This window comes from Simochromis diagramma, unplaced genomic scaffold (assembly GCF_900408965.1).
Source record: "Simochromis diagramma unplaced genomic scaffold, fSimDia1.1 OVJJ01000293.1, whole genome shotgun sequence".
Taxonomy (NCBI): domain Eukaryota; kingdom Metazoa; phylum Chordata; class Actinopteri; order Cichliformes; family Cichlidae; genus Simochromis; species Simochromis diagramma.
Window position 1 is genome coordinate 22,741,106 of NW_024386801.1, and position 18,516 is coordinate 22,759,621.

The 18,516-nt window shown below is 38.5% G+C and overlaps 1 protein-coding gene across 2 annotated transcripts; it reads right to left on the bottom strand.

Moving 5' to 3' along the window:
* Positions 1 to 198: 198 nt before the first annotated feature.
* LOC120730300 (hyaluronidase-4) lies at positions 199 to 16,693 on the bottom strand. 2 transcript variants are annotated; one of them, XM_040026595.1, is made up of 5 exons: positions 16,269 to 16,693; positions 9,913 to 10,047; positions 8,133 to 9,122; positions 3,788 to 3,877; positions 199 to 3,085 (listed from the first exon to the last, which is right to left on the bottom strand). In XM_040026595.1, exons 3-5 carry the CDS (start codon positions 9,087 to 9,089, stop codon positions 2,585 to 2,587), a joined length of 1,548 nt encoding a protein of 515 aa, XP_039882529.1. In that variant the 5' UTR covers positions 9,090 to 9,122; positions 9,913 to 10,047; positions 16,269 to 16,693; the 3' UTR covers positions 199 to 2,584. The 2 variants fall into 2 exon arrangements, with proteins under 2 accessions (XP_039882529.1, XP_039882528.1); XM_040026594.1 differs by lacking the exon at positions 9,913 to 10,047 and having other exon boundaries at positions 16,269 to 16,692.
* Positions 16,694 to 18,516: the final 1,823 nt, after the last annotated feature.

Genomic DNA, 18,516 nt, shown 5'->3' on the forward strand with positions numbered 1-18,516 from the left:
ATACTTTAGCTTTGTGTCAATTTCATTTGTAAATCAGGAGATTGTAGTGCATATAGTATTTTACTTACTTAAGGTCTTCAGTGTTTTGACAACATAAATTAATCTTATTTTAACAGAAAAAGTTATTTAAAGTCAAAACTTTTCTGTATAAAAACATATTTGTATACTTATTATTACTTATTACTAAATATTCCGAAACATTTTCTTCGTTCTTTAGAGTTTGTCTCTTAAAAAAAAAAGAAAAAAAAGATTGGATCCAAAGATTGGATCTAGCTGGGACTTGATGTTTGAGTTAAAAGGGCCTCTGAGCAGAAAATATTCTTGCCAGGGCAGTCATCTCACACCAGTGACTCAGCATTATCATTAGTTCAGCCTTCTGTTCCTTTTTCTCACTAACTGGGTCTGAGGTTTAATGACTGACTGTAGAAAAGGTAGTCAACGTTTTTCAAGACAGTTTTTTCATTGTTTGAAAACCTAATATAAAGACAAAGATAAATAATGTCAACTGAACGTGAATCTGCCCCATCAGATTCATATCCAATCTGATCTGGATCAGTAGATGATCCAGTTGGCTGCAACTCAACTCACTAAGCGGAAGATGTTTCTTTGTTACTTCCCCTGAACTCATCACTTTATGTAATAATGGCAGGAAAAGGAAGAAACACACTGTAGCTTTGGAAAGTGTTTATTAGCAGTGCATTTACAGTCAGGTAACATTTTTCATGTGTTGCATACTCCTTGTTACATATGTAGTTTACAATCTTAAGATTTAATAAAGAATACAGTGACTACAGGAAATTTACAATTGCTACACAAAGTCTGAAGTAAAAGCCTAAAAACATTAACCTAAAGGCAGGCTTGAGCCGTCCATGTGACGTGCTTCATTGTTGCTTAATGTTAAATACTAAAATTTATTGGTTACCCCTTCTACCCCTGTTTTCTTCTGTCTCTTTGACTACATAAGCAACATAGGCGGCCTTTTCATCAGCTATTTAAACTGCAACAAACTGCCAACTTCTCCAAAGGTAATGTTTCAGGTTAGTGTCATTACAAATACTCAATACTGTTTGTTCACACTGAATGTAAAGCAAACTTTAGGGGATTGATTTTATTTAGAAAAAGTAACAACATTGAATTTTATTATCTAATGACTTTGAGCCTATGACTTGAGAGCCACCATCTACCGGAACCAAATTCCTTGTATGTGTCTGCACATATACTTGGCCAATAAACACGATTCTGATTCTGATTCTTTAAACTGTTTTTGTTAGGAACAAGGATACCGAATTAGAAGATTTTCTTACATTGTGTTATGATTGGTAAAATCAATAAATTCCTAATACATTAATGAAAGTTAGACCATCTACAGTTTTATTACTGAACAAACAGTATTTGCTGATGGAGGCTGGTTCTAAAATGATAAATAGTGAATAGATATGACAACTTTGTTTTGTCAACTTTGGCATCGTAGTTATAAGTATGCTTTATACTTGGAATTATCCAAAGAAAAGCACTTTGGGACACACACAGAGAGAGACTGAATAAAGAGTTTCACGACAACCTGAGGTATCAAAAAACTGGTAAACTTTGGTAAAAAGGTGAAATTAAAGGACCTCAGTTTCCAGAGGCTGTGTCTGTCAGATATAGTTTGTGCCATCTCCTGCATCCAGTTGAGTGCTTCCTTGCACTTGCAGTTGTACATTCAGAGACAGTAGCCATTTACCAGTCACACTGAGATGAAGTAGAATCAAATACAAAATCCAGAGATCATTAATATAAAAGTCTTTCTGTTCTTTAGGGTAACAAACCCAACAGAATGTATTCTGAAGTTAAAAGCAGCTATATGCTGCATCCTAACAGGCTCCAAAACGGTTTGTGACATCTCCTGGAAAGACTACAAGTAATAAGTAACAATACAAAAATATAAATTTGTACATATACCGCAAAGTATAGTAACAGTTCATTCAAGGTATTGGAAATAAAGGATTCTTTAAAAATGCATCAAGTCTTTGTAATTGTGCTCTTATATATGGATGTGCAGTATTGTATTTTGAGCAGCCTTTGGTTTTTGTGGACAACACAAAACGGAGGATCATCATGCGACAAGCCAGCTCTGCCTTTTTTCATGAACTATAAGGCATTTCACATGATTTCTCTGCAATATGAGTTACAGTGAATAAATTCAAGCATGTATATTGGCTGTGCAATTCCATTTTTCCTTCTGTTTCAATGGGTACACTGCTGATTTAGGCCACAAATAATGTTTAGTCTGAATAAATGAATAATTGACTGACAGGCAATCATTTTCTGATTGGGTAAAATGTTTTCATGAGACATGTTTTCTGCATGTATTGTATTTCAGGTGGTATTTTGCAATTGTTTATAGCACATTTATCAAACAGCATCAGCAAGACGTTCCTATTTATGCACCATAAAGCTAATTGCATAAAGTCAAGTTTATGTCAGTATCCTTGGATAAAATAAAAAATAAATTTTGAATTAGAACATTATATTTACCGCAGTGTTGACATGTCACATCTACCCGCAGCTAAATTGAAACTAACTTTCTCTTTTGAAGCCATCTTCAAACATATATCTTTACTAATAATAAATTCAACAGGAGCAACAAAGTTAAGTGATGGCTGACGCAAGTTGGCGGTGCTGCACTCTCTCCTGCCTCCTGCTGTTCATCCTGTTCATCCTCCCACTCTGTCCTCTTCTTGTCGTGATCTTTGTACTCCTCCTCTTCCTCCCATGGCCCTTTATCTTCTCTCACTTTGTTGATGCTGTCGCAGTTCTCACCATTGTGGCCCTCATAGCAGTGGCAGCGAAACCTCTCCATTAGTAGCTGCTGTTCATGCGGTGAATGCCAGCCATTCACAGTAAAGTCCCCATCCTCAGAGGGATGGATGCGGTAACTGTCAGCACTCAGGTGGAGGTAATGCCGGGCGTGGGGGTCCCGGCGGATGCAGCGGCCATTACTCTGGCACAGGAATTCACTGCAGATTTCTGCGGCCCGTGTCACATTGGTGATGTACAGACCCAAGCGGTGGCTTAGGAAGGACTTGACGTGGGTGCAGCTGTGCTGTGGAAACAAGGTGAAATTCGTAATAGCTTTTATGATACTACAGCCAAAATTTTGAGTTTAGTGGCTTCACATCAAGTTCTGCTTTAAACCCAATGATGAACCAGACTCACTATAACAAAGATTCGCCAGTGCCTAAATATAACCTTAAAATGAAAATGTATAGGTTGGAATGGAGCGGCATCCTCACAGATTCTGATTCCTCATGGATGATGAAAGAAACTTTCAATTTCAGCAGAGGTTGAAATAATTATTTCCCCCACTGTAAAGCAACTTGAAGAGACTGTTATTGTCAACTGGCTGGAACAATATAAATAAAACTGAACTAAAATGAACTGAATTCCTAAAGATGTGTTAGGAGTTCAGCTTTATGTATAACATCGCTGCACATTAAAAATATTAATCACAAACGTCAGAAGAGCATATGCATGCACAGTCTCCTCTTGTCATTTTGTTAGATGTTCATAAATAAATCTCCATATGAACCAGCATATATGTTTGTAACATTGTTTTAAATGTTATATACCTATGTGGTATGTGACTTTTGTTGCCATGATGCCAGGTCTCTCTTGGAAATGAGATTTTTAATCTCAATGACATTTTTTACCTGGATAAATAAAGGATTAATAAAAAAAATATATATATGATGAATACATACTATAAATAATTTTACTTTGTTAATGTAGGGCAAAGACCACCTACCCTGGATGAGGTCAAATTTAAATCCCCCCAGATGACAAATCCTGCAGCTCCCAGTGCAGCACTCTCCCCTACGGTGTGGATCAAATCGTCCTACAGGAAAAATACAGGTAAACCATCACATGACATCACACATGTCTGTCACCATCACTACCACGCCACCATTTAAGGCAGGGATCTCAAATTATTGATGGCTAAGTGATGATGAAGTAGCTGAAGAAAAGAAAAGAAAAATAAAAGAACAATAAAATAATACAAAGGTCAACATATTTGAACATTGAATTTTTAATACGGCTTGGACCACACTGCATTTGTCAGTGTTACAGTGAGAAACTGGTTATGTTGTGCAAAGCTCCACAAGATCATACTTCAAAGAAATTCTTTAAATATCCTTCTTCTTTTCAAAGACATCAGCCGTTAACCTGCCGAATCAACAGATCATCCTCAAACATTTGGTTTTCCCTGAACCTCCACTAGATGGCAGTAGGGAGCAAACTCAGAGTATAGCCTGACTGTTTAAGCACATTGTTACTGAAAATGATGTTTACTGCATACAAAAATTAATAATTAAATGACAATTAATTTGAAGGGGTGGGTTGCAAGTTTAACTATTACTAATATGTAATCATATTAAGAATTACAGAAAACAATATTTGCTTTTTGACTTTTTCTTTGGAACATCAGGATTGGTGATTTAAATCTTTAAATTGAGGCCAAATGATGATTGTTTGCCAGGCATTTGAACACACAAAATTACAACATTTTCCACTATAAAATGCAGAACTGATCCCTTTGTCACATTGTCCCACATTGTGTTTGTGTGTCTGTTAGTACTCTGATGATTCCTTGTACTTTGATTCCTTGTTCCTATCCCGTTAGGGTTTTATTTATATTTTTTTTATTAAAGCTGCTTTTGTAAGTTGACCTCATTTCCAGAGTCTTGCATTTGGGTCTATATTTGAAGCTTGATAATGCACTGAAATTGACTGAGAAGATTAAAGTTTCTCCAGGATCTTTAATCCTGTCTTCTGTGAAGTATATCACTAAAGGCTGCCATTCATATTTTAACACAAGTTTAACATATTTTATTCCAGCCCTACTGATTTTGATGAATGTGTTGTCTCTATTGATGCTGAAAAAGCCTTTGATCGAGTTGAGTTTGAGTGTCTCTTCTTCCACAGATTTTGTTCTGGAGCAAATTTTATTGTTTGTTTTTTTGAGTGGCACAGAAGTGTAATAACTTGCTTCAAGGACCTTGTCATAGCCTGCAAACTGGCATCATTTAAACAACTTGCTAATACAATCTACCACCATCACACTTTTTAAGATGCTTGCAAGCCAGGCACTTTATTTGTTTCCAGATTTCAGGCTCAAGCCCTCTACCGAGGCCTACCGTACAACTTTATCCAACCAACAGAGGGCTGATCTCCCTGCTTTACAGTAAAATGTTAAACTTGACACATACCTCAAAATGTTATGGGAAGAAGATTTAGACTTAGGCCTCTGTACTCGCAACTTGACATCATTATGTGCCCGCCACTGTTAATCCAGTTCAAAGTGGTGCATGGAGCCCACTTCTCAATATCCAGATTATCTTCTATCTATCCTGAAATCACTCCATATTGTGATAGATGACAAACTGCTGAAGCTTCACTGATCCATGTCTGTGGCTCTATATTTTTCTACCACTGGTAAAATCCTGTTTTTTTTCTAGTCAAACGTTTTAGAGACCAGTATGGAACAGGACTGCACAGGTGCCAGTACTGTTACATATACAGTATAAGGAGCCTTACGTCAATGTGGAGGCTGAAACATATTTTCCTTTGCGGCTACCGCTGCTGTACTTTTTATCCCTTCCAACCTTTATCCTCTGACTCATTCTGACTTAACTAAGGTTTTGCTTATGTGTGCCAACCACCTTTTGCATACATCCTAAAATGCAGTTCAAATAGGAAAGAATATGTTCTGCTTAGAGGTTTCGATTCACATTTATTCATAAGACTGAAAATCAGAAAATTCAGACATTGCCTAAAGCTCTTGTTGTATGGTTTTGGAATTTTAAAAACCAAAAAGGCTATTACATTTTAAATTATCTTTTGAAAATGCATGTTGTATTTAATTAATCCACAATTTTTTTAATGGATTTTTGATCAGAAGGAAGGAAACAGCACAATTGTCTTTTATTGTCTAAGGAATGCAGTGGTTTTGATGTCATACATTTAAGACATATAGTGAAAGTGGCCAAGAAAAGGAAGGTACTGAATTCAAATTCTGATGTTATGTCATACTCCGCTGAGCTTATTGAATTTGAGCGTGAACCTCCTTTAATTTCTCAGGAATTTTGCAGAAGTTTGTGATGAAACTTAGCACACGTATTGTGTGGGTATCCAAAAAGAGGAACTCATTGAGTATTTCATGTCAACTATCAAAGATGATTTTTTAAATGCATTTTTGATATATCATCATGTTTAACTGACTTTGTTCAGAATTGAACCAGCAGTTAAACATGGTTCGGGTATCTGACAAGGATGCCCCCTGGGTGCCTCCTGGGTGAGGTGTTCTGGGCATGTCCCACTGGGAGGAGGCCCCGGGGCAGAACCAGGACATGCTGGAGAGATCATATCTCTCGGCTGGCCTGGGAACGCCTTGGTGTTCCCCCGGATAAGCTGGAGAAGGTGGCTGGGGAGAGGGAGGTCTGGGCTTCTCTGCTTGGGCTGCTGCCCCCGCAACCCGGCCCCCAGATAAGTGGAAGAAAATGGATGGATGGATGGATGGAAGTTCAGAATTGTCATTTATGTTTAAAATAATTTTACAGTCCAATAAATCTGGCAAGATTTGAATGACTTTCCCATAGAAGTTAATCATGAATGAGGAATTGCATTACCAGTCAAATTCAGAAGACAAATGAAAGAACAACAAAAAAAATTCTATTGGTTCTATTTTGTCTTAGTTTGCTCAAGATAACATGCAACAAGGCCGACCTACCACCCCTAAGCTGCCACAGGGTGAGATGGGATTCATCCTGGACAGGTCGCCAGTTTGCAACAAGACTAATGTAGAGACACAGACGACAATTAATTAAGCTATTAACCTAACCCCACTAACTGCACGTCTTTAAACTGTGGCAGGAAGCTGGAGTACCCAGAGAGAACCCACACAAGTATGGGTAGAACATGCAAGCTCACACAGAAAGGCTCTAGCCAGAAGGACTAAAACCCAGAACCTTCTTCCTGTGAAACAACAGTGCTAACCACTGTGTGTTATGGTATGTCATAGTGCTTTAAATAACAATTTAAAAATCAATTAAAAAAAATGTAAATAAAATATTTGAAAGAAAATAAATTGTAGGTTGGGTTTGTTTTGTTTTTGTTTCGTTTTTAGGTCTGCTTCAAAATTCAGATAAAACTGAGGCTATTGTACTCAGCCCTGAAAATCTTTGTGTCTATGGCATGGTACGGCTGGCATTACCTTCTCCGCGGTAATGGAGTGGTTTCTGACCATGATATCTTCTTCAATGCACATAAAACACAAATTTAAAACTACTCTATAATTAGAAACATGTCTCATTGTGATGCTGAAAAACTAATTCTTGCATTTATTACTTATAGGCTGGACTACCGCAGTTGATTATTATCATATTTTCCTAAATGCTCTCTGAAAAGCCTTCAGTTGATCCAGAAAACTACAATAAGAGTAGTGGCAGCGACTATTTGAAAGAGCATATTTCACCACATACTACTATATCTGTCCAATGGAGCATGTTGCTCTAGCCATACTTGTGGTTCTTAGGGTAGATCCTTCAGCTTTCAGGCCTTTCTTCTGTGGAACCAGATCCCAGTTTGGAATCAAGGATTATTGTAGGGTCTGTCTTACAGTACAACGTATTTTGAGTTGACTGTTGTTATGATTTGGTGCTTTGTAAATAAAACTGAACTGAATTGACTTGAATTGGAGCAGGTAACCCTGAACCCTCCCTTAGTTATGCTGCAACAGGCATAGGCTGCGGGTGATCTCTTTATTTAATTATTAGTTACTATAATCTCTGTATCTCTTCCACAGTGTGTCTTTTGTCTCACTTCCCCTCACCTCAACTGAAGGTTTCGTTTTGATAAAAGGGATTTTTCCTTCCCACTGTCGGCAAGAGCTTGCTCATGGGGGTCATCTGATTATTGGGGTATTATCTTACACTGTTAAGGAACCGTTGTTGTGATTTTGTGCCATAAAAATAAAATTGAATTAAAAGTATCCCTGTGAAAGGAAAACGAACTACTTTGTTGCATAATGGAAATTTTATCCAGAACACACAGTAGAAAAAAATATATAATATTTTGGTAAACTTTGCTCTTACTGTAGTGAGAAAGTTGAGGGCCTCATCTCGGTAGCCCAGCCTCAGGTACACATAGGTGGGAAGGTCATACTCCTTTGAGGTCAGTGAGGCAACTCGGAGCGACTCTCTGATCCTGTGCTGGGTGAAGTGCAGGTTGCTGATGCTGTTGCTGTGATGCTTCCTGATTGTGACAGAGGGATAGAGGGCCATGCTGCTGTTCCATAGCCACACCAGCTCGTCATTCCTCAGCCTCTCCAGCAGGGGGCAGAAGCCTGTATAGTTCTGATCATGCAGGTTGTAATTGTGGCAATCAGGGTAGAGGTAAAAACCCCAGAGGGCACTGGGCCGGAGCTGTCTCCCCAGCTGAATGGTTTTTAGCATGAACATCTTGGCACTTTTCTCAAACCTCCGCCGTGCCAGTTCCTCCACTTGTGCTGCAGTCACGTTGATGTATGCTTTCTTGGTTAGCTCCTTTGATTTGCGTCTATAGATGTCCTTTTTGTGCCAATTACGACTCCACTGAGGTCGCCAGAACTCCCAGTCGATAACAGCCAGGCCACGAAAGTCCTCTGCAGGTATGAAGTAGTTGATGTCCTGGTGGGCTTTGAACAGGTGTCGGTCCAGGCTGCAGTTTTGAGGTAGGCCACCAAAGACGGCTTTGCCATGTGGGGTGTAGTGAGGGTAGTAGCCCAGCCGGTTGGCATAGAAAATTGTGACGTTCTGGCCTGTCCAATCAGCACGTGGGCTTCCCTGGATGTGGAATAGGTGGTTAACGTTGGTGGTTATGTTGTACCTGAAGGTGCACAAGTCCAGTGGAGCATTCCAGGCAGCAATGAAAGGTTTTCGGCCAATCAGAGGCAGTTTGGCAGGTTTCTGACCAAAAGCTGAATGAAATAGCAAAATCAGCCAGGAGCAGGTGAGTGCAACAGGTACAGCATGGTGGGAGGAGGATTCCCCAAGTACTGGCACAACAGGCATTCTGGGATTCGGAAGGTCCAGCTGTCAGTCATCCTGACAAAGGGAAAAGTGACAGGGAAAAAGAAAAACAAATGAAAAACAAAACTCAGACATTTTTTTCATCTGTAAGACTTTTCTTTTTAATTATTATTTATCTATTGTTTCACCTTTGTAACCTGCATGAAAATTGTTGTATCATCTGTCTAATGAAAGTTACAATAACAAAATAGTAAAGGTAAGGATGGCTACAAAACAAAGCAACACAGAGCAGGATAGTAAGATTTTGTCTGGGGATTTTTCATATATTTCACGTGGCACCACCTTGGGTCCTGACCTCAGAGTTAAGAGACTCTGTTTTCACATATAATGCAGCATTTCACAAAACTGACAGAGACTTTTTTATGTATAAAATGCTGCAGTACATCTGGTAAGCTCTCCTAAATTTCATTTGCCCTGACTGTTTTTATATTGTTTGGCAGTTTTATTGAAGTCACATTTGATGAGCTCAACAGTTCTTCTGAATTAACAATGGTCTGGTTTAACTGTTTATTTCATCTTTCAACACAATAGAGGATCGTCAAAGCTTCAACATCTGACTTTATGAGTGTGCGTGTACATGGAAATTTGCCGTGTTCAAGTCTTGATAATATGTTGCATTCACTCAGTTTTGACATTCTACATTATTTACTCTTGGCCCTTTACTCTTTCCAAAATACATAAATGATTAAAAGGATTTGCATGGTATGAGTCAGAGGTCACATAGACTAAGTCAGTTGACACCTAGGTACATGGACTTCTGCTAGACAGAGCACGGCTTTTCTGTGCACATGTATTCTCCCCTTACCATAACTGAAGCCTCAAGCTGTAATGACATGTCTTCCTTCCAAATGTCTCGGCAAGTTTCAGTGTTTGCTGCATCCCAACTTTTTCAAGCAAACATCCAGTCACAGAGCAGAGACAACAATCAGATGTCTGAAACCTGGATGTTCAAAAAAATTTCATTTGAATTTCTTTATTAACGAAAATGCAATTTATTTATATGCTATTTATTTATTGATTACCCATTTAGTCATCTAGTGTGTGAGCAGCTTACTGGCTGAAGGTTTAGTAAAGTACTAATGGCAGACAAGAGGTGATCTTATTTGCTGAATATGGTTTGAATTTTGAACTAGTTATAATTGTAAAATATTTTATGCTAAAAAATATTTGAAAAGCATTCTGGCTAGAACAGGCCAACATCAGCCTGGCAAAGGCTCCGATCTGGCCCTTTGGATAGCTTTTGAAAATGTGGACGAGGGCATATCTTTTGGACTTTTAACTGTTTTTTTTTTTAAATAAATTTTACTGTTTGTCCTGCTGATAAAGACCCTCCCCACAGCCATTCATACTGCAGCAATAAAGTCAAATCAAAGTGGGTTGTATGTGGCCCCCCAATATATGATAACCTTGATAGCCCCAGTCTAGAAGTTTGGATGTTAAATTGTTTACTTTTTCACATAACATTTTGTTTTACAGAATGATATGTGATAAAGTAATGGTGTACATATGACATACGTTTGTTACAGAGACCGTTTTGTAACCATTTGTGAATGCCTGTTATTAAAGCTCAAGGTGAGCATTTCGCATCACCAGCTTATTTACACCATGGCAGCAGTGGTAACTGAGAAGCTTGGCTACAAGGTTAACAGCGCAAAGGAGCAGTACCCTTCATGGAGGAGGCTAGAAACCAGGCTGAAGGTAGCAAGGCGCGAAGTTATCTAACTAAGTTATCTAAAGGGATGGCTAAAATGTACAAGCAAGTTGCCCATAGCTGAGGTCTTAAAAACCGCCAAGGAAAGACTCACAGCCTTGGCCAGCCACCTGAAGAGGTATACCAGAGAGACAAACGCCAGGAAAATAAACAAACTGAGCCATCCAAGGTGTACTCTCAGTGGCAGAGGAACAATATAACAACCAAGGCTGGAGAAGGAACAGTAATGGATGGGCATTTGGGAGAAGAGTAACAGAGAGTTTGCATCCTTTCCAAAGTTTCATGTGTTCCTTCCTATGCTGAAAATTCAACCTGAGGCTGTAACGAGTCCTGTGTAATTAATATAAATCTTCTATTTTATCTTCTCACTGGTGTTCTTGAGATATAATGATACAGCTTTTTACATTTTGTTCTCTTATATGGAAAGGTTTTTTTCTCCCTCACTTTCAGTTTTGCTCAATACACAATATGAGAATCAAATTACTTTCCTTTATTTTTGCAGTCAGTTTCTCTCTGTATTCATTTGACTGCACTTACTGTTAGCAATTTAGTTTTTAAAGTTCACTATACTGTAGAATTACAGTAAATGCATAGATGATTTGATCAGAGGAATGTTAGTGATTATTCTCTTTGTTAGTTTTTGTTTTGAGCAAAAAGGTTGAGCTGATTCAACTCAGTTTTATTTGACTTATATAGCACCAAATCACAACAATTAGCTTCAGGTGCTTTATATTGTAAGGTAAAGACACTACCATATTAAGAAAAAACAGAGACAACTCTGACATCATGTGATCCCTTATGAGCAGTGGAAAGGGAAGAACAGTGGAAATGAAAAAACTCCCTTTTAACAGGAAGAAACCTCTGGCAGGACCAGGCTCAGGGAGGGGTGGCTATCTGCTATGACCACCTTATGCTGGTTAATGCACATCAAGACATAGCAGATTTCTTTTCTGGAACCCCTGTCTGTGGATACCATCAAAGATTAGGTCATTGGTTTATGCAGCTCTACAAACATGCATGTTTTAATTCTTATCCATTGTGTAGATCATGACGAGAACAATGGCTACATACAATTGTTGTCTGCTTTTGTTCAAATGATGACAATCTGCATGATACCACATGCTAATATTAAACCACATCCACTTCAATTTAGATCTTTTTGTGAAATGCCTTCCTAAAACAACTCATATTACCTTTTTTTTTAGTAAAAGTTGTCATGTTAGTCATGTTTAAAAGAGAAAGCTGAAGTTGATTCTTTAGAAAACAGTGAGATAAGAGTCCAAAAATCCTTTGCTTTGCTTTTTGTTTTCCAGGAAAACAGTTTACACATCCAAACTATTGTTGCTGTTCATAGACTGTATTTGAAAAAGATGGGCATCGCCACTGTCTTCTGTCAGATTTTGACCAAATTTTGACCATTTTACTTTTTTTGCAGCCGCCGTGTTTTTTGTGGTGGGGTTTCTTTTCTTTGTGTTGTTTCAATGAATGGGACGAGAACAAATTCATCAACTAACACAAGCAAGCTTGATTGACAGTCTAAGTTCACCATTGATGGTGAGCTGAACTAAGCTTTCATATTCTCCACTAAGTGGTCCTTATCACGATAAATGATGAAGGAGAAGCCACCTATTAAACATGCTGGAATTTATATTCAAAGTCTGGCTTTATGTCAAAATAAATTATTTATCCAGAGTAGCTCCGAACCACAACCCGGTCTGGCATTGATTAAGATAAGAGTTTGTTGGTGTCTGTGGTCCTTGTGGACTGGCTCCACTCATTCAACAAATATTGTACAAGAAAGTATAAGAATGTCTAATTTTCAGTGATTGTAGGAAAATTTGGGTGAATATGACCTACAGTTGCCAGTGTCTGAAATTTAGGGTTTATGGGAGGAATGTTGACATAAAATGGTATAATTTGCAGTAACTTACTCTTTTGTAAGTTCATATACAGTTTTGGAAGAATGGCAATTATTATTTTTGGTGAGTCATCTAGGTTTTGCTGTACAGCCTCCACAACCCTTGTGACCTCAAAGAAGCTAATTTCACACCTCTGTAGTGGACCTCAGAAGTAAATGCTACTCCCTGTGCGAGGTGTTTTTAAAAGAGGACAATGTTCTGAAAACAGAAATGTGAGGAAAGGGAGACTCATTTCCTGCTTTTGATGCTTGGGAACTGAGCCAAGTTCCCTGTGGGCAGGGCAGAGCAAAGAGTCGAAATAAAAGATATTCTGACATACACCGTCTGTCACATAAATATGTCTCGGCACCAACTAAACATCGCCAAGTCACATTACTGTTCTTTCAGTCAGATTCAGAAAGCTTTTAACATTGCAGGCTTCCTATTCGTTGGTTATGTCTGATTAAGAAGCAGACCTGATTTTAAATCCAACTAATAAAATGGCCTCAATAAAACAGTTGAATAAAGAAAAAAACAAACATCCTTACTAAATTAACCTACATGTGTATGTAGAAGTAGAATGGGAGGCAGATCCTTCAGCTTTCAGGCCCCTCTGCTGTGGGAGCAGTTCCCAGTTGGACTTGAGAGACAGACACCCTCTCTACTTTTAGGATTATGCTTTAAACTTTCCTTTTTTGACGATGCATATAGTTAGGACTGGATTAGCTGACTCTGAATTCTCCATTAGTTATGTTGCAATAACCCATAGGCCACTTGGGTTAGGATTGGGCACAGGGTTTCCCATGATGGACCAAGTGATTCTTCTTCAGTCACCTCTTTTCACTCACCATGTGTTTATACACCACTTTTTATTCAATCATTAGTGTTTCATCTGGCTGTCTCCCACAGCAGGTTTTTTGCCTTGTTTTCCTCCCCTCGCTGCTTACCACTGGCAGCAGATGGCCACCTTTCCCTGAACCCGGTTCTGCCAGAAAACTGAGAGAGCTTTTCTTTTGCACTGTCACCAAGTGCTTTTTCATAGGGGGTCATCTGATTGCTGGGGTTAACCTTACAATATATAAAACTTTGAAGCAACTGTTGTTGTGATTTGGCACTATTTGAACTATTTGAACGAACTTGAATTTAGTTCACTTAATGGATAAAAGGTCTAGGATGTCAACTGGTTTTAGGTGTAATCAAACAAACCTTTAGGACAAAAGGGTTCAAAGAAATGAAATGACAAAAAAATGAACGGCATTAACAATTCTGATCAACCATTTATAGAATCTGACAGAAAAGACACGTCATTCCAACCCAGAACAAGCCTGATGCGCAAGACTCAGGCTCATGACGGGAATCGTCTTCTTAAAAGCTATTGAAATATTTGCTACAGTAGCATCTTGCAGTTTATCATCTTTATACAGTGTTACATTCGTACTGTGTACAAATGTGAGAGTTGTGTAACAGGTAACAAAGAGCTTTGTTTTAAGTTTACCCAACTGATTTTGTATTGTATTTTCTCAAACTGAAAGTGGCCTGGCAGCTCGTCTCTGCTATCATCTCTACGAGCACTCAGTAACACGACTCTGCCTCAGAATTTTCCACGAGGCACAAAAAAGCTGGTCCAACCATGTTAACCAGAGGAGCGAGAGAAGCCTTTTAACACATGTTATTGCTGAGCAAATGTGGTCCTGATTCCAGAAAACAAAAGCTGGAAAACAGGAACTACCAAAGTTGAAATCATTCTGCCGAGACAAAAACGACTGGTGATTTGGAGTTTGGGGCTGGTTTGTCAGATGGAGAAAACACATGTATTTTCTGTTGGCGGATGTTTTTCATGAGATTGTACAGGTATGTTTAACTACATAAGCTGATTAAACCTGCAAATCTCATAGCTCAGTGAAAATATTATTGTGGCTCAACCTACAATGGAAAAAGTGATGAAAGTTTAGCCACAGAAGCCATGAGACTTGGTGAAATTAAAATATGATTAGTCAGTTGGAACTAGGTTAGACTTGATATATCACATCACATCTAATCATATATCATATATCACATCTAACATGAATTAGATGCTCTAGATTTTTAGGGCAGATATAAATCGATTAGGCTGCACAATGACATACAATCAGGATGGTATCTGTGCAACACAATATAAAATGAACTGGATTTTCAGACTTTATATAGAAGTCAACTGTGCATTTGATTTCAGTTATTGTAATGAATTATGCCATCTCTCCCTCCCCTCACCCCCAAACGGTGGTGACGGATGGCTGCCCCCCCCCCCCCCGAGTCTATGGCTCATTGTAAAGAATTCTGGTTTAGGCCATTTCTGCTTTTGCTTCATTTTCCAGACCTGGAAGCTACTTTCATCTTTTATAAACAGTCTAATGGTAGCTACCATCCCATCAGGTGTCACCTGGGCCCTGTACTATTAAACCAGCTCAGCATGCCCATGGTTTCTTTCTGTTATCTGGATTCACTTACTATGACAACAGCAATCAGGCAAGTGTTCACACAAATGTGATTATCAACTTAAGTGAAACCAGTTTCCCCTGTGTGGTAACATGAAATGTATGGCAAATGCGCGACCAGTCATATTTATGGTTAAGCGCTGCAGAGTGGAAATATTTGAAGAGGTTAGCATAATACTAACTCAAAGCAAGTGCAGCAGTGTAAATGTATTTGACAGGAAAATCACTGCACAACAATTTCTGTTAAAAGCTGCAAGAATGTATCAAATCAAAGCACTTTAGGTGCTTTGATCAATAAGACTGGAAAAGAACTGCTGTGTTAAAAACATTTAGCCTGTTTGAGACCAGGAAAGGAAGCCGACACAAATGCCAACTGTGTAAGCTTCCAGGCCTATCAATATCACAATTATATGATTATATTATGAGAGAATTTGAATGGATTATAATCAAATATTCAGTAAATTAATGTTTAAAAGACAATTTTAGTTTTCATTCTTTCAGTTGCATGTCAGAAAGAATAACTATAAAAACAGGAGTCGATAGTAGATTTAATCTATGCTCAAATTTGAAATAAGGTCAGCAATTACAGTATAGGTGTACGGTATAGGTGAGTATCCAGCTGCTTTTAGTAACAACCCTTGAAAACTGTGCTCTCTCTTGTTGTCAGGTATTCTTGCTGTGACACTTGAGTCAAAGCATCCTTAAAATGGGATTTTGTTACTGCCTCTGTTACAGCTGATGCACAGCTTGTGCCTGTTGGGTAAAATCTCCACTCAGATGCTTAAGAAATTTGCTGCCATGCATCTGATTTCTCAATGGGAAAAACTCCTCACTTTGAGGGTTATTTTTTAACATTGAGCCAACATTCCTTGGATGATTGGGCACTCCTCCTCCCCTTCCTGCATCACCCAGAGCATTCACCAAGGGTGGCTGCTTCCCTCAGGGTTTAAAAATAATTTTATCTTCCTCTTTGTGCAGCAAAACAAAAGGTCCCAGAAAGGCATGATCCTTCAGCCTGATAAAATAAAAGTTTTTAACAGTTATCTGGTGAAAACATGCTAAGGGTGTAAGAGCTCACCTATAGATGCTCGGGTCTCTTCTTCAGGGTTCAAAGCAGGATTCATGGTGGCTGTCTGTGCTGCATGCTTGCATTCATTCCTTCTTGCAGTCTGAAATACAAGCCAGCCATCTGCACTTATATACAGCACAGAGAGGAGACGAGAGGGAGGAGAAAGTGTGACTACCACAACACAGTGATTAGAGAGCAGAGAGGGAAGGAGGGAGGAGGGAAGAGAGGCACAGAAACAAAGGAGAGAGAGTGAGGGTTTAAATTCGTTAGCTTGTAGAGCTCATCAGATGTCTGATCCTCCCTGGAAAAAAAAAAGTCAATTCATCCACTTCAGTCAGTCTAGGACACACATGTAAACAAAAATGTCATCAACTGTCTGTGAGAAAGTCTGACCAGATCAAATCTCACTTTTTTGCATATGAACTTTACATTCAATTAAAATAAGTTGTCCCTTGCATTTTTTTACTCGAATATATTAGTCTATACGTAGTATTAACATCATATAAAGATGGATACAGCTTCTGGGTGTGAAAAATGAAACCACGTTGGCACTGTCTTAAACCTACATTATTTTTAATGGCATTTTTGTTATATTGTACAACAGTGTGCCGCCTACTTCATGTCTCAGAGTAACGGCCTTTGTTGAACTATAAAGGCTCCTTCTTGCCCTGCTGGAGCTAGAACACCAGAATCATGTTTCTCCTAAATGGAGTTCACCAAAAAACAGATGCCTTGTTATAAATGAGCTGAGACTAATTTGGTTCAGTTACCAGAAGGTTGCTGAATCAATCCAAGCTCCTCCTGTACATGTGTATGTATCCTCAGGCTGAGTGTGTGTGTGTACCAAAAACAAATAATCAGTTACAAATAACAGCACTGTATGAATGCCTGTTTGACTGGATCAGTGAAAACTGTAGAAAACTGTTTCAGAGACCAGTGCAGCATAACAGATGTTTGTATATTAGCAATTACAAATTTGAAGAAGATATCTTCTGACATATTTTTTTATCACCTAGGAACAATTTGTATTAGAGCCTTGATTTTTTTTCTTGACTTGCTCACCAAAGTAAAAGAAAATGTAGGCCCGTGTTTAGAAACAGTACCTATGTTTTAAAATTAAGTGACTTCTAGCAGTTGTGCACGAAAGGGTGTAAGAATAATGTGTTCATTTTTCTCTGGCAAATTCTGAAGAAATATGTAAATATGGACTTTTTTTAGAGCTCTGCTTTAGTAAATCTGAGATAGTGTAAAGAAAGTTTTGGTTTATTTTATGAAACAAATACCACCAAATTACCAATCAACAGTAATTCATTTGTGTATTTTTTCCTTTATAACCCTGGCTGTACTAATAACAGTCAGTGTCTTTCTTTGATACAGAGGCAATCTTATAGGCCTCTGCCTGTCACTGTATATTGAGGGAGCAATTGTTATGGAATAGAACTTGCTAGAGACTCTACTCTAGTTCAGTTCAATTTCAATTTAGTTTTAATTGTTTACCACCAATCCACAACAGTAGTACAGAATAAAAACAATATTAGAGACAAATTCAAAGAATCAGAAAATCTCAAGCAAGCATGAGGCAACAGTGCTAAGGGAACAACTCGCTTTTAATAGGACGAATCCTTCAGCAGAGTAAGGGAGGGGCAGCCATCTGCCACAACCGGTTGGAAGTAAGAGGAAAGAGAGGAGAGCCAAAAAGAGACAGGATAAAAGAAAAGCTATAGGTGAGAGTGCCAGAGTTTAGAGAGGCAGAGTTTATTAATTACTAATGATTAAATACAGTGGTGGTGTATACACAGAAAGAAAGAGGACAGAGATGAGTGAAAATAAAATAAAATAATTTCATCTTGTGAAGTCCCCCAGAAGCCTAAGCCTATTGCAGCATAACAAAGGGAGGATTCAGGGTCACCTGATCCAGCTCTCACTATAAGCTTTATCAGAATATAAAGTTTTAAGCCTAATCTTGAAAGTGGAGAATGTCTACCTCCAAATCTAAACTGGGAGAGAGGCCTGATAGCTGAAGGCGCGGCTGCTCATTGTACCTATAAAAGTGCTAGGAACCAAAACTAAGCCTGTGGGTTAACAGCAAAGGACTCTTGTAGGATAATAATGTACTATGAGATAATTAAGATGTGATGGGGCCTGATTGTTCAAGATTTTGTTCATTTTAAATCTGAATTTAACAGAGAGCCAGTGAAGAGAAGCCAGGATAAGAGAAATATGGTCTCTCGCTTTCTATTCTCAATTAGTGCATTCT

Coding starts and splice junctions, on each gene's coding strand:
- LOC120730300 (XM_040026595.1), bottom strand. CDS start 9,089: ATGCCTGTTGTGCCAGTACTTGGGGAATCCTCCTCCCACCATGCTGTA. Junction 3,878..8,132: donor CCCTCAACTTTCTCACTACA/GTAAGAGCAAAG, acceptor TTTTTCCTGTAG/GACGATTTGATCCACACCGT. Junction 3,086..3,787: donor TAAATTTGACCTCATCCAGG/GTAGGTGGTCTT, acceptor TTGTTTCCACAG/CACAGCTGCACCCACGTCAA.